The sequence below is a fragment of the Nipponia nippon genome, unplaced genomic scaffold (assembly GCF_047370975.1).
Source record: "Nipponia nippon isolate SJK-2023a ecotype South Korea unplaced genomic scaffold, ASM4737097v1 scaffold_14, whole genome shotgun sequence".
In the NCBI taxonomy this organism is placed as follows: Eukaryota; Metazoa; Chordata; class Aves; order Pelecaniformes; family Threskiornithidae; genus Nipponia; species Nipponia nippon.
This window is the reverse complement of record NW_028262330.1, coordinates 4,504,517-4,520,967: the sequence shown is the minus strand read 5'-3', so window position 1 is coordinate 4,520,967 and position 16,451 is coordinate 4,504,517. Positions and strand designations below refer to the sequence as shown.

Below are 16,451 nucleotides of genomic sequence, written 5' to 3'. Positions count from 1 at the left end.
TATATCATAGGAACTTACCTCATTCAAGTTCGTCTGTTAAATAACAGCATTTGGAAAGAAAATCATGCTGCCTTCTCAGAAGGATTCATGCTGTAATCTCCTGGATTTATTATTATTAAAAATCATATAATAATTCAGCTTGGAAGGGACATATGGGATCATCTCATCATCTGGTCCAACCTGCAGCCCAGTGCAGCACCAAATTTGAAGCTGTATCTAATTTCAAGGTCAGATAAATTGCCTAGGGCCTTGCCCAGCTGAGCTTTGAGTGTCTCCAAAAATGGAGATTTCACACTCTCTAAGAGTGACTATCATCACTGTGAAAAAACCCTTCCCTTATATTGTCTTAAAATATTCTGATATCTACTGATCACAAAAACGATGAAGAGCAAAGTATTAGTTCTCTACTCAAGTCATATTTTCACAATAAACTTACTAGCAAAGATATTAAGCATACAGAATTACTAGGCTGAAAGAGAAGATGGGTTAAACACATACGTGTGACACATACTTTATGAAAGGGAATGATTTATTTTATGTGATGCCTGTAATTGCATTTGGTGATCTGGCAGGTATTCCTAGGCCTGTCTTTGCTGAAAGACCTCAAAGGGACCTCAGATTACTTGTTCTTATTCTCTAACTTGTTCCAAATGGATTTTAAAGTCCTTTTTCTAAATTACTGACGTGCCTGCCTGCCATTGCAGTGAATTAATCAAGCTCATTATTCAGTGATAATGCTCTCAACTTCATGGTTCCTAGAACCACGCCTTAAGTGTTATCAAGGGTCAGTTTATTCCCATGTTACAAGAAAAAACTCAGTGGAAGGCAATGTACTCTTTCACATACCCACCTCACGCTCTGAGACAATAGACCCTTTTAGTGTCAAAGTAATTTCCTGCTGAAGAAATGTTCCTACAGTTTGTTTTTATTTGAATAGATGAACAGCATCATGAGCCTTTCACAGGGTAAATGGGTGGGCCAGGCAATTTTGGCTTCTTGTGGGATCATGCTCTCCACTCAAATGTACAATTCAATTATATGACTTCCATGCTGAGAAAACACATTAACTTTTAAAATGAGCAGCAGCAGCCTGGTCTTAATAAAAATGTTTAAAACCCACTCTTAAACCATAACTCCAAGTTGCAGCTGAATATGAAACATCCATTTGTGGCCAATTACACACAGTTTCTACCATGCTTTGGAAGGTATGTATATGCACTAGGAATATTAAAGGCCAAAAACCCCACAACTCTAGCTGAAATAGGGAAAGGCTTAAAACCTTTCAAGGTATGCTTAGGCAGAAATGCAGTGAGCCTTGTAACTTAACAGCAGGCATCTGTTGAAAGTATGTACAGCACATAGGTAACCCTTGGCCTTCCGTATTACAGAAGAACTGCTACAATCCAAAACTTGCCATTCTAGGAACAACACAGTCTATTAAAATGATTCATTCTCAGGAGTTTCTTCCATAGACAAAGAATAATAAGAGAATTAAGCTTGGGGCAAAAACTGAGTCTTCCAGTGTCACAAAGCCCATAATAGAATCTCTCCTACCTCCAGTGATGAAATAGACCTCAGAAAAATCTAAAAATCTGCATGAAATCTAGTGAGGACAGCCAAAAGCAAATTCACGTTAGCTAACATCGTTAACGTTACAGGTACTCGTGCTTAAACCATAGGAACAGCTTTCAGTTTAACCAGTTGCACAGCTGGGATGCAGGAAATTTTTCACAAGGCTAAAATTAATACGTATATTCAAGGCCCCGCAACATAATTGCTTATTATGGCATGTTCCACTGAAACACTTATTCACAGGATGCAGTTCTTACTTTGGAAATGAAGGTTTCCAGTGGAGAGTTGTTCCCATTTAAAATGTTCCTGTCTCACAGCAGGACTCCAGGATACTTTCGTAATTCAGATTCCAGATGAGAATAATCGTTTATGGTCAAGTTCTCAAAGAACACGGAATACTGAACTAACAGAGAAAGATGACATTCTCTTTGTGTGTGCATATGTGTTCATATGTAATCCTAATTAGTATGTTAATTGGCAGCTACAGGGAAGAAGTAGTAGGATGCTTAAACACCAGCTTTATTTACCCTATTGGTCAGGATTCCTCCTAAGTCTGCAGTTATAAGCCAGAGTGGTATGAAAAAATTTCAGCAAAACTCACCTTGCTATGGAGATTTGTTCTTGTTATTGCTCCTCAGAAAGCATTTATCTTCCATATAGTCCATCTAGATTTATAACAATTTACCTCCTGTCATAAGCCTTCCTTTCTGGTTTTGTATGGAAGTTTTCAGTGTCTTTTAACCTTTAAGAGATGAGCGAAAAACGAAGTTTTCTGTCTGAAAGTCTAGTAGTCTCCTCTGATCAGAAGACTACAGTGGGGCAATAAATTTGGTTATGACTTATCCTTCTGTCTAGAGGAAGGCAAATCTGTGCTCAGGGAGAGGTTACGCTCAGCTAAGTGAAATTTAAATACCATTAGATCCCATTTGAAAATGTTCTTTATACATAGAAAACTAACATAATGGAAAGCAAAAGCGTTGGTGGGAAGATATATCATCTACTAGTGTGCATTAATATGAGAAGTCTATCCCCCTATCTTCCCACATTTTTGTTCCACTAAATTATAAAAACAGCCAATGACCTGCTTGAGAAATGAGGCATCAACCAGATGTTTCCTGAGCAAAGACAACTTGTGTTTCCCTTTACACATCATCTTCTGAGAGGCAGCACTACAGCGATTGCGTATCTGACATTCACTATGTTGACTTTGGGTTACTCAGAATCTTTCCTTTACTTTACCTTCCAACTCAAATACAATAGTTTTACAGAGAGATCACATGGACAGAATGGATTTGAATGACTAGAACACAATGTGGAAGAATGCTTTATATTCACTTTGTTGCAACATCACTCCTTATGGAAACAGGGAATGGGTGGTCAGTCATCCCCCAAAAGAACCACTTCTTTATGTGAAGAACAACATGCAAAAATATGCTTTTGTAAGAGCTGGTAATTTTAAAACAAAAGTTCTATATGTGAATAGAACCAAAGCTCATTGTGATTTACGAAAAGTCTGATTATTCCACTTTGGATCAGATGCCTGTTTATTGCCAGAAACTACAGCATTTTTCTAGTTCTAATTAGCTACTAGAAAAACTTCATTAGTCCCTATTAATCAGAGTGTGATACCTACCGATCTGTTAATGGGGGTGGGATATAGAAGAGAGGATCAATCATCATCAAATAGAAATGCTTCATTCTTTTTATTCAAACAACCCTATGTTTACAACAGGTCACTCTAAAAGAACAAACTTTGAGCTCCATTTTTAGGCAAGCTGGTGGAAACAGAAAGCTAACTTTCAGGTGCTACATTAACAAAGAGTACGGGAAGAGGGGTTCCATTTTTTTTTAACCCTGTGCACCAGACCTCATAACACATAATGACTTACAACTTTCACAGCAGGTAAATTTCTGTTCAAGCTCTCCAGAAAAGTTCACACGATGCATGTATAATTTATACAAGATCAGTATTTAACCAGTCATGAATAAAGCTCTAAAATGCTTTATGAATGTCTTTACATCCAAAGGCTGAAAAATACCAACACTTTCTTTCTGGTCGTGATCTCCCATCTAGACAAGAAGCCACATCACACAAAGCTGGAACTGCTTTTTCTTCCCTAGTAATATAAGATAGGTGTAGTAACACATACTCAAATAAACTGAAGCGTCACTGCACATTTAGGTTGCTATGAAAGCCCATGGGGACCTAAATTTAACAGATCTGATGTTGTACTCATCTCACATCATTGGTTAGTTGCTTGGAAACAGAGGAAAAGCTGTTTTCAGTAGGTACTGTTTAATCATGTGTGTTTTAATTTGGAAAGTTGCGTACGGCACAAGAAACTGACTGTGCAATAGTTTTAATAAGGGTACGTGAGCAAAGGCCACGTATTCTGTATTCTCAGTGTGGGGTCTGTAGGAAATCAAGTTTTCAGCAAGATTGACACTGGAGCCATTCAGCCTCTTCAATGCTCAGTCTTACTGTTTCAGCCCACTGCAGACAAACATATACATCTTGATGACAAATAACTACAAGGACAAAGATGCAATCATGAATTTATGAATATAAAATGCTTTCGCTCTTTCTCCTGCTTTCATTTCATTAAAGACTAAACAAAATTACAGATTGGTTGGAGAAAAAGGATGAAAAAAAATTACCTCATCTGTACGTGATTCATCTCTGTGCACATACTTTGCTCACCAGATACACATTTCTTATAAAACCTTGGAACTCCAAGTTTTAAGGTAGGTTGACAATTACAGATAGGTTTTGTACTACTGTGGTACAGAGATCAGTTTTGTTCAGAAGGAATTGGAAATCAATTAGTTTGCATCATTGTTCCAGGAAGATTCATCCTCAGCTAGTCCACTTTTAAAATTGTGTTTTATCAAGTCTCGAATAGTTTGTTTTGCTTTTCTGTCTTCTTTTTGAACAATCTACCTAGTCCCGCCTTTGCTGCTTTGCTTCAGGACATAACTCGTATCCACATCCTGTTGTTCAAAAGCAACTCTGGTATTCTTGTGATTGCTTATGACATTTGAATTCCCACATACTTAGCACACTGCTAAAATGCTTTCTGAATTCTCAAGGTAATTTTTTTGAACACTGCCAAAAAAAGAAATTTGAGAATTGATATACTGAGGTAAAACACCATCATATTCTTGGTATGATGGAGATAGTTCATTTTCAGTACACATAAATAAAATTTGGCTCCAGTTCCAGTAAGCGCATGTGTACAAAAATTATGGAAAGTTAAAGATAATAATCGTTCAGAACTATTCTCTCTTGATGTCTGTTCTTTTATCTGCTGGAAAAAAAAAAAATGTGACAGCTAAATTTAAAATGGATTGAAAATTGTCTAGTGCTGTACTATTCAATTCAGTAATGGTCTCCAGGTCAAAGACACTTGAAAAATGCCTGAACTGCTGGCAGCGAGCTCTTCAGAACACATGGAATCCTACTTAGTTCTCATGAATCCAAGTTATTCTTTCAAAAGCCTTTAAAAATAAAACAGCCCATGATATCAGCCTGTTGTTTGTGACCTGCCCAGCACAGCCACTCTTAAACGTGAGAGAGAACAAGAGCACTGCACGGACAGAATAATGATTTATTGGAAACAAATATTTACACAAAGTACAAAGGCAATCACTTCAACCATTTATTTTTTAACAAGACAAAGCTACCCCATTACAAGATTTGTTCCGTAACAGGATTAGATTTAGTAATGATGCAGAATATTTTAAATCCCTGAGATTGAGGCCCTCTCACCTTTTATCCACCCCATCCTCACCCACCCCCCACCCCCCCCGCAAAGGTGCTGGAAATTTAATTTCCTGCTCGGTTGTGCTTTTAGTGGATTACCATCCAAAATTACAGTTTCATTCTTTACATCAGCATGAAATTTAAAAATGCAAGCAAGCCCAAGTTTCACGTCAAGTTCATTCATGCTCAGTTGCAGGCATCCAGTTTAAAATTACTTCCAATTTAAAGCTGGTATCCAAGCTGCTTCATAGACAAGGCTACTGACCCTGAAGATGTAACTTGTCCCCTTAAAAGGCTCCTCTTTTTTTGCTAGCTGGACACAGCTGATCGTTTTTACGTTTCATACAGGGGTACTGAGATGTGAATGCAAGGCTTTAGGCACAAGTCCTTTTAAATCTGGACTTAAAGCCATCACAGGGAAGCTCAATAACACAGTTCCACTTCCTACTGCAGATTTCTAGTAATTTACCTGTATGCCCTCAACATTTTTTAGGTTTATAGCAGGCAGACAGTTTAAGAATGACAAACTTGGGTAGCAAAAGTGTTTCCTCCTAAGCAATCCAAGTTCCATTGTTCAATTTCAGTAGGAAGCCACCCTGCAAGGCCACAGATCCAGGCATAAAACACACAGAGAATTTTCAGTCCAAGTTCAGACACTTTTCCTAGCAAGATTGTTGTTTCTTGTCTGAGGATGTAATATTTCGATCAACAGAACTCCTCTAGCTGACACATGACAATCAGCATAAGCAAAGCATGGGGGACAAGGCTAAACTTAAGTACTTTCAAAAGGATACAGCTGATGCTGGTGTTACCTTGTCCATGGCTAGCTCTTCAGTTGGAGATGGAAACAAAGATCCAATAAAATTCAAGGCATAAACCAACTAAAATAAAATTCTTTCCAATATTAGAGGTAGATTTTATCCAGTGTAATATATAATAGCCACTCCTGTAAGTGCAGAGCTCTAAGAATTAAACAATTCAGATCAACTTTGACCTATGTGCTCTTAGAATAATTACGGCAAGCTTTTTGCATATCCTTCAAGAAAGTAGGCACACCACTCTGTAAAGAGAAAAGTGGAAAAGACATTCTTGCATAATGTAATCAAGGAAAACTATAAGCAAGATGAGAATTCCCACTATATAGATCAAGGCCTTCAAACAAATACAGGACAATTCTAAGATCTTGTACAAAGCAGCAGACCATTCCTTTAATCCTTCACGAACGAACTGCATTATTGAAGTTTGCTTGTACTAAGGCTATTCACGTATGCTCTGGAACACGGATTAGTTGTTGTTGTTGCACAAATTTACCTGCCTGGTTGACTAACCAAGGGAATTTGACAGGAATTAAAAAAAAAAAAAAATTAAGACAACTGCCATGAGTGCAGACAATAGTGAGACTCTAAAAATGGGATTGCATAAGAGCTAGAAAGGTCAATACAACCGTTTCAGAAAAAAATAATTCTACCCAACATGCAGAAGACAGGTATGGAGGCAGTGAATACATTGTTTGAAACAGATTAGCCAAAGACAATGGTGCTGTCAACCTTTACTTACCTTGGCAGCCCAGTTGACCAGCCATGATGGAATCATGCCACCAGGATTATCAAAATAGTACATATAGACTAGAGATGAGAGAGAAGTTACCAGAAAGTTATCCAGCCATAGTCCGAGTATTAACTCTAACATCATACGACAGAAGCTGTCGGTGTGCAAAACTGAATCACCAAGTACAACAGTTCTCCTCTAATGTTTTCACAAAAAAAAAAAAAAAATCAACTTGCACTGAAGTGGAATGTGAAATAAGTATAGCCATTCCCAGTTAACCTCGGGGACGCTGAGAGTGCCATAATATTAATTTAGACTATTGCAAACCATTTTAGGCAGCCTGTCTTATAAAACAGGGTTATCTTTAAAGGACTACTCTCAGACAGGGGTCAATCTCTAGGCAAACCCTTTAATCTATAAATCTGTCAAACACGATAATTATATCATTGCTGAGTTAACCAGATTGCAGCTAGCATCAGACTCCACCCAACTGAACCGGCTGACAGGAAAAGTGCAGGCTGGAGGTGGCGGGGTGGGACGGGGGGGCAGAACGAAGTGGTCAGTAGTCAGTTCTTAACTACCCAGCCCAACTGTTCAATAGAAGATTCTTAACAATAGCACACTGCACTGGACATTTCCAAAAGTTTCATTCATTTTAGAGTATTCCTAGTGCTCAGTACATCCACTTTAGAGTAACTGTTTTTAGCTTAAAATTTCCAGCGTCCCTCTTTGTGCATATTGCCAATGCATACATTCTTTGGCTACACGACTTGTGATCACATTTTCTTGACCTCTTACCTTTAGATCCAGTCTTGCCATCACTTTCAATTGCCAGACTTTGTTTATAGCTTTTAACTCTGATAATACCAGGCTTTTCAGGGCACTGAGGAACAGACACACTTTGAGCTAACACAACCCAGATCTTCCGCCCATCAACATCCATCTCCCGACATTCACGAATATAGACATACTGTATTCCAAGTTGAGGAGACATGTCAAAACACTGTCAGCTTGACATATGATGAATTGACAAGTGAATTCCATTACAAACACCAGCCCCTTCAAGTTATTTCTGATGCTTCTACAGGATTCAATCCTGCAGAGTAATAATTCAGCTATGTGAGCTTTAGTTGTGTGTGGGAAGAGGCGCCCACACTCTGTTTCATGCGATACATATTCATGCAATACGAGGACTGCAAGGTCTTAGATCGAGTGCAGCAGAGCAGTAGAATCAGTACATTGCTGGGATCCCTGGATGACCAGGTGACAAAAACTGCAAGAGGAACAAAAAGCTTGAAAGGATACATCTCTGTTTGAGAGAGGAAAAGGGTACTTCACTTCCCAGTAGATTACTTTTTCACCATCATATGTTTTCTCATGCAGTTCTACAGTTGAAAAAGGAAGATTGTTAGATATTTTTAATTTCTACTGCAACAGAACCATACAGGGCATCAAGAACTGCTCAGATTTCTGACATGAACAGATTTTACATGCAACCCTTATGTCAAAATTGATATCTATGTGAAGTTGTAGCAGCAGAAGACATCAAAAGAAAAGTTCTGTAGCAGGGTTGTTCAGGAACCAAATACAAAAAAATAGGTGGCCTGTTTTTCTGCTGCTATTGAATTCATTGATGGGAAAAACAAACAAACACCACCACCACCACCCCCAAAAAAAACCAAAAAACAAAACACAAAACCAGAATAATTCTGGGGGGAGGCAGAGTCAAATTCCTTTTCAGACAGTTAGCTCATTCAAAGCCTTTCCTTCTCAAAGCTTTTTCCTCACTTATGCATATTCTGTATAACTCTGAGCCACAGCTACATATGCTTTTTCACAAGCATGTCATTATCCTTGTAAATAATTCTGAGTTAACATGGAACTAGGATGAATACTGCTTTCTAACACCTGAAGAGGTCTTACATGAGGAATTAATGAAGTTTGGAAAAGCTATTAGGAATTTTACAGCAGTATATACAGGCAACAGTGAACAAGAAGCTTGAGCAGTTTATGAGCCTTCATTCCACCACCTTCACTCTGCCTGGAAACTCAATCAGAAGGCAGCTGAATAGGAAAAAAAAATATTTAAGAATAGTCCCTAAAACATAGCAGTGACTCAGATAGTAGTATGGCATGAAGGAGAAAAATTAGTTCAAATCAAACTACATAACCGAGTTTGAAAAACTGTCTACTGTACGGCTTCTTCCCTCGCGGCAGTAACTGCCATTATCAGGGTAACGGACCTGACAAGCCATGGGGCTGAGCCAGGGACTCCTGTCTGCTCAGGGACTGGTCATTACATGGGTGCAGTGAAAAAGGGTGTGATCCAGAATGGTTCACATCAACAGTCAGAGCGGTCTGTTCCTGCTTTAGAGCAGACTTCTGCCTGAGCTGCTGCATATCCTTCAGAGCTATGCACACAGTCTGCCACATCGCTTTCAGTGGTTTTGAAAATAAGGCAAGAACAGACTGATAATCTCATTGCTAAGGCAGATGGGAGATTCTTTCCCTATATAACATGTTCCAAACCAGGCTTCTGTTAGTCTGCCCTGCAAGTCCGCTGTCACCACGAAAACAGGTTCTCCTCTTCTCCGGGTTACAGCAGTATTGGATGCACAATACTCCCACTGTTGTAATAAGTGACAGCATTATGCTATCCACCAGAGGTCACTGGAGCATTGGTTTATTGCCTTTACTTTCATTTCTAACTGCAGAGCAGTCCTTTTTCAAAGGGATTAAGACACTATTTTAAAGACCTCGATTTTTAGCTACTAACTCATCTACCTTTGCATCTTTGCAAACACAGAAAACACACACAATAGGTAAGTCATGTCCCACCTGTATTCACTTTAGTCTGTCAATACTAGTGGACAGCTTCTCATCAAAGCAGAATACAGTGCATTTGAATCAATAACCAGATTTCACTTAGCATTACTAGGATAGATCACAAGTCTTCCTATTCCTAATAGGCACAGCTGCATTTGCTGCTTTAGCAGTCAATTATTACCATGAAATTGTTGGGAAGTATGATCTCGGTCAGGATGGTGTTGCAAGCAGGAGTAGCAAGTTTCAATATCGCTCCGGCCCAACCATTTTGTATCATGCCACAGAAGCATGCGGTACCTCAGTCACTACTATACAGTTTAGTCACAGCTTCCCTGCTGAACCAGCAGCTGCAGCACAGACCAGGCCTCAGGATGCCCACATCTTGTGGATATCCAGGAGCCGGCTTCGGAAATAGCCAGGGTACTAACAGCAATGCAACAACAGCAGCAGACCGACACCAAAATTTCTGAGGCCTCAGGCAAATCCTTGGCAAGAACAGATCAAAGCATGACCCTCGGAAGGACTCACAGGAATCCTGTCCGTATCTGCCTCCAGTCAGGCCTTCATAAAGAGTTTTGCTAAAGAGAACTAGAGGACAGAGATTAGCTCCTCTTATGCCTAGCGCAGGAGCAGTTACCTTTTCAACTAAAAAGGCAGCTGCTTCTACTCTGGTCACGTTTTTATTTCAATGCCAGCCAGCAGTTCAGCAGAGAACTCTTCTTTGGACTGCCATTATTGCATAGATGTAAAAGCAACAAGGAATACAAACAGTAAAACAAATAGCATGAAGGCTCTGAATGGAAGTTTTCTGTTTTTTCTCCCTAAATATGAAAGGAGAAAAACAAAGCTTATGTAGTTTACATGGAAAACGTTGGCTCGCACTATTTCATCGTATGTACAGTTCTAAAGAATGGGTGGGCTTGTGTCAATTTTTAAGCTAAAAGGAAAGCGTTAACATTATGTTTATGCCCTTCAAGAGTTAACTTCTGTGAAATGCTGGAGTTGAAGTACCAGCACAAGTATAAATTCACATATCACGGTCAGCAAGGATATAAATGCCAGCTCTGCAACATTATCTAGTTTTTAGTTTAAGGGTGTAGCTTCCCCCAACTGCTTCCTTTCTTTTCTCTAAGAAGGCATTACAAAAAAAAAAAAAAAAGTGTTTGTTTAAGAAGGATTCAGTTCTCCTAAATGCACTTAAATCAAAGACTACAAGACTACTGAAAAAACTTAAAATAACATAGTATTTTTACATCCAATATGATAACATTGCGTCCCACTCCAGCTCTTTTTTTTTTTTTTTTTTTCATTAACGGCAAAGTGGCCTTTGCTACAAGAAAGCTTTTGCCCATTTTGACAAATAACACTTGACCAAGTACTGACAGGAGTCAAATATGTGGTTCTCTGTACCAATACAGCCAAAGGCATTACCAGTAACCATTCACCATAGAGCTGTCCTAGACTTAACAAGCACAACATTTAACAATTCTTTGGCTTTTTACGCTGTCCTTTGTTCAGCAAAACACTTTGACCATGTTTCAGTTTTATTGGCCTGAACTGATTTTAAGCACAGACTTAAGAGGGAAGGGCTCCTCATCTTTAAAATAAGTGGATTACTGGATGCCTACACCAGCTGAATCCTTGCCTTGTCACCACTGACTTAAGACGTTTTAACATCATATGGATATCCACGTTCAACTCCCTTTTTCAAATACAACATTAAATAAACACAACTAAATTAGTTATTCCTTTCTCTGTCAAAGCCTGAAGTCACCAACTATTCTCTCGATACACCCATTTCTGATTGTAAAAGGTGCCAAGAACAACCAGCATTTTCAGGAAAAGACACTCCATCACACATGAAACTGGTGCAAGCCATTGCACCGCTCTGCTGCATTACGCAAAGATGCACAAAAGGTACCATCTCCATTTCTCCCCAGAACATCTAAAATTTAACCTAGGAACTACAACAACTAGAAGCTGCAAGGTGCTCCAGTGTAAGTGATGCCAATTATGTGCTTTAACCAACATGGAAAGAATTCATTCCAGAAGGAAGCTATATGGTGATCAGATGTTAGCTGTTCCATGTCAGTGTTTACTTGTATATTTGCAGAGTGCAACCTTATCCCAAAAGATACTGAAGCCTGGCTGAAAGTCTTTGGATGCAGCAACTTTAAAACACCCTTGAACAAACTTTTAGTGAGAAGAGTCAATGTGGACATAAATCTTGCTTTTAAACTGCCTAGATGGGCTTACCTTTAACATACTGATCCCATTGTTTTCTGAAATCTAAATCCATATAGACATCTGCACACAGTTTTGGGGGACAGTCAGCAAGACCACCGAAGATTTTATACTCATAAAGTCCTGATTGCTGTGGAAACAGAACAGGGAGAGGAAAAGTCACACAGGAAAGGGAAGTATTCTGCAGCAGGGAGAACAGCTGAAGGAAGTTAGGTGGGGCACATACTACAAATTTGCTCAAGAGCTGTGAAAGCAAGTGTTCAAAAAACAATGCAAGATTCAGTCTTTAACCTCTCGACTTTTTGATCTATACATGAAAGTTTAAATCCAGACAGGCTGACCTGCCCAGCACAATGGTTGTTCCTTCCCTTACACCAGTACCCTTTTACTTTGTAAGTAGTTCCAAAGGGAGCATGTTTCTGCACACACACACACACACATACGCCCCTTTTCGTCTCCAGTGGTCAGTGTGGACTAAATCCTGCCCACACTGAAGCTTACCAGAAGCATTAAATTGTGGTGGCAAGGTCTCCAGACCCTATGTAATGTGTTTAAGATTCTCAGCCATTTCTAGGAGGTTACCAAGTACTGCACGATAAAGCTTTCCAGCAAGTCAGGTATGTTTATACTTCAGGCTGTGATACAAGAATGCTTTATAATGTTCATGCTTATACACAATGCACTATCATATCTGCCTTGAATATTTATCAGCTATTTTCCTTCTGAAAGCTGTCTGCACTGAAGGGGTGGGGTGCAGGATATCTCCTATGTTAATGCTTTTAATGTTTCTCTCAACATATGGAAACTCCATCTGTGCCTATAGAGCAATGTTTGTTCTATTGTTAGTACCAGTTCAGGACTAAATTAAAACAATGAGAGTATTTTGAATATACGGTGTGGGAGTCAAATTCAAGCACTCCCAAGGAAAGGGAGGGAAGGATTATACAACATTCTGTAGGTGAATGGTTGATTTTTCTTCTTCCCCTCCCCTTCACGAATCAACCCTAGAAGATGAAGATTTGATGTACCAGAAGATAACAGTGGGACCAAGAAGCTTAAGCTACTCATCTTCACTGTGGTTTCACTGAAGCATCAATCCCTAGCTTCAAACCTGAACTGTTCATCACCGGTGCAGCCCCGTGCGCTCATGTTGTCTTTGTAAAAGGCATCATCATTTTTATTTTCACAAGAAAAACTAATTTTGAAAATACCACACCTGAAACTGAGCCAAGACCCAACAGCATATGTCAAAGCACTACACTGGTACTTGAAAAATAGTTGTTTTAGCTTAAACACTATTTCATTTCAGGTCACTAGTCAGAAATGCTATGTGGATTATCTTGCACATATGTATATTTACATTAAATGGCACATAAGGCAGGAGAACAGCAAGCCACAATTCTCCTCACTCTTCTAGTAATTCAGAAAAAAAAGTCTTACTTCCTCATGTCACTGGGCTGCTCTTCCACTGAAGAATAGAAGACTTTGTATTCTTTTCCTGAACTTTGATTACAACTGCATCTTGCGAGGTAACAAACCAAGCTCACCCAAAACTTTAATTCTGCAGTCAACATGCAAAGGTAGCTGTTCGTCAGCACACTCACCGTTTCTTTGCATCCTTTAGCTTCCTCTTTATCTGCTTGACAGCAGAAAGCCATGCAGTAATTTTCTCATTTAAGCTATCAGAGCTTGCCTCAAAGATTTTACATAGAATTGTGTGCTTTGTACCTTAGTGAGGACAGACTACAGCTTCACACTTCCAAACAGTGTAAAAGCTTTAGGACCACAAACTATTACATTGGATTGCTTGTTTCTAAAGCTTTTATGTTCCACCCAACAGGCAGCTGGAAGCGCCTGTAATACTTTTTAATTGAGGATTATCAAAAGATATGCACACAATATACGTCTTTAAAGCATTTTTGCTGTAGATAGAACCTCCATCAGAGGTTAAAATAGAGCTGTAGTGATGTCATTTACTGTCACATAATTCAGAAGCCACTAAATACCGGAGTGCAAGTGCTGCACGACCTAATGTCCTGCCCTAACAGGTGGGATTCTACCTTACATTCCAAGGTAGGCTCCCAACTGGTTCACAGTATCTGTTCAGTCACCCTTACATCTGTAGCCTTCAAGTTCTTATACTGTAGCTCAAGACAGATCGAGAAATTATGCTGTTCTTCTCTACCAATCTATTTGTTCCACTGCCAGACAAATCATGGCGTACATCATTAAATATCTTCTACTAAAAAAGGTAGTATTTTGATAACAATATGAAATAACAAATCATGATCTGAGAAGTGAACGGTACATCTTGCAGGAGGTAAGACAGACAAAGGCATTCAATAAACACAGCAATTTACAATAAGAAACTTAAAACAAGAGTGAACTGTTTCAGGTTTTCCGAGGCCTATCAGCAGGAGAGTCAATCAGCGGGCTGGAACACAGCACAGAGCAGGAAAGCCCAGGAGATCTGTTTGTGCAGCCTGCGGAGAAGGTGGAAAGAGAAGGCAACGGGAAATATAATTGCTGCCTTCAGCTTCCCGGACTACCACTGCTATAGTGGACTTGCAGTTCAATAACTGTTAAAAGCCAATTTTTCCAGTAACAACTTTAAGCAAAGACCCTTCTCCTAGACTTGGTTCTTCTTCTCATGTGGCAATTTGAAGCAACTGAAAGACAAAACAAACAAGAGACTTATTTCCCAGCAGAATCAGAAAACTGGACTCGAAAAGGTCCCTTGCATCCTACCTAGTCTGTCCAAAAACCAAACCAAAACAAAAGACACCTCAATGTTTCCCAGTCAGCCCAATTATCCTTCTCTGTAAAAGCATGAGGAGAAGCCTGAGCTATTTTCCATGTAGCCAGCTTCACCTTATACCATAGTGGCAAAGCCAGAGCAACACAGGCTGCCCCAATTCAAGTCTCACGGACACCTGGACCCATTTGTTTGGCTAAATGCAGCCTCCAACTTCCCAAAGTTACTTTGCCTTCATTCCCTGTGCGGTGCATTTACAGGCCTGTGATGAGCTCCAGTCCTGAAGTCTCTATTTCACCCACTCCAGAAGCAACACCCCCAGCACCCGCTGCTTCACCAGCAGGCCCAGCTCCTGCGCAGAGACCTGCGGACACCGCAGGCTCCCTTGCGGCGCGCTCTCCTTGACAAGCTCGTTAACTATTGCCCGTTACCGTAGCCATGCTGGAAATGGGGACTATTTACCACCAAAAATTCTGGCGTGTATGACGTGACTTTTTTTTTTAAAAAAAAACTTTCCCTTACCCTGTCTTGCCTTTCACGCAGACCTATACGTTTGCTTAATTTGCTATTTTTTTCTAACACGACCCTGCCTGAAATGATTTTTCAGAATACAAATACAAAATTTTCATGCAAAGCACAGCATGAAGTCCAGCTTTATAAGGAGTTGAGAGGTAACTGTGAGCACAGAGCTAAAGGCATAGGGTATTTATATGGATTCAAAAGTCATTATTAAATCGTAAATCTGCATCAGAATGGAAACACTCACTATGGTAATCACTTACAAGTCAGTTCTGGAAGCCTAAACTTTTGAGCTTCTTAAGAGAAGTCCCCCCAAAAAGGGGGGAATTTCATTCCAACCTTTTCCAAACTACCTCCACATTTTAGAGGGAGAAAGGCGGAGAATCAGTTTGAAGGGAGTTTTGGAGCGAAGGAAGGGAGGCGGGAGCCTGCAGATCAGGATGCTCTCAGGTGGGGAGCGCCCAGGGCCAGGCCCCCCTCGGCCCCACGCACCCGCCGGGGGGGTCGGGAGAGAAGCGGGACACGCAGAGCAACGGCCCCGTGTGCTCGGGCCGCCGACAGCACCTTCCACCAGGAACTTCAACAGCCACCAGCTGTTCACCAGCTTTAAGAGCCTCCCAGTTTGCAGGCTGCCCCAGCAGTTTGCAAGGGCGGTGTTTACCGCAGCAGAGCAGCTTTCTCTATCAGCAGTTAACAGCATTACCCTGAAAGCTGCTTTGTGGGAGCCTGGAGAAACTGACCCGAGGCCGGTAGCGCCGGGACGGGCGGCGGACCTCAGCCTGACCCGGGCGGGGAACCGGCGGCTCCGGAGGGGCCGTGCCGACGACCCGCTGCCCCCGGCAACCAGGCCCGCGTCCCGCCCCGCTCCTCGGCAGCGCTCCCCCACGCAGGGCTCGGCCCCGGGCGGGCAGGGCCCGAGGCACGGCCGCCCCCCGGCACGGGGGAGCTCCCCCCCACCTCGTCGTACAGCCGGTAGATCCTCACGCCCATGCTCTCCACCAGGAGCTGCCAGGGCCCCCCCGCGGCCGGCGCCGGCTGGTCCAGCTCCCGGCAGGCGGCCCGAAACTGCTCCTCGGAGAAGCCCCGCGACGGCGGCGCCTCCATTCTCCGCGCCGGCAGGAGGCGGCGGCCGGGCGCGGGGCACTGGCGGCCGCGCCGGGCCCAGCCAATGGCCACGGCCGCCGCCGCCGCCCCTCCCCGCCGCCCGCCCGGCCCCCGCCGCGC

General features: G+C 41.3%; 1 protein-coding gene across 1 annotated transcript; it reads right to left on the bottom strand.

Annotated features, from left to right (window-relative positions):
* Nucleotides 1-5,396: 5,396 nt before the first annotated feature.
* PCTP (phosphatidylcholine transfer protein) lies at nucleotides 5,397-16,363 on the bottom strand. Its single transcript, XM_087751183.1, has 6 exons — nucleotides 16,185-16,363; nucleotides 11,966-12,083; nucleotides 8,189-8,268; nucleotides 7,682-7,853; nucleotides 6,893-6,960; nucleotides 5,397-6,395 (listed from the first exon to the last, which is right to left on the bottom strand). Exons 1-6 carry the CDS (start codon nucleotides 16,329-16,331, stop codon nucleotides 6,330-6,332), a joined length of 651 nt encoding a protein of 216 aa, XP_087607309.1. The 5' UTR covers nucleotides 16,332-16,363; the 3' UTR covers nucleotides 5,397-6,329.
* Nucleotides 16,364-16,451: the final 88 nt, after the last annotated feature.

Bases quoted from the DNA above. Each gene is read 5' to 3' on its own strand.
- PCTP (XM_087751183.1), bottom strand. From the start codon at position 16,331: ATGGAGGCGCCGCCGTCGCGGGGCTTCTCCGAGGAGCAGTTTCGGGCC. The intron at 8,269-11,965 runs GTAAGCCCATCT...TTTCAACTGTAG, and splicing joins ATGGGATCAGTATGTTAAAG to AACTGCATGAGAAAACATAT. The intron at 6,396-6,892 runs GTAAGTAAAGGT...TTCTCTTTACAG, and splicing joins TGGTCAACTGGGCTGCCAAG to AGTGGTGTGCCTACTTTCTT.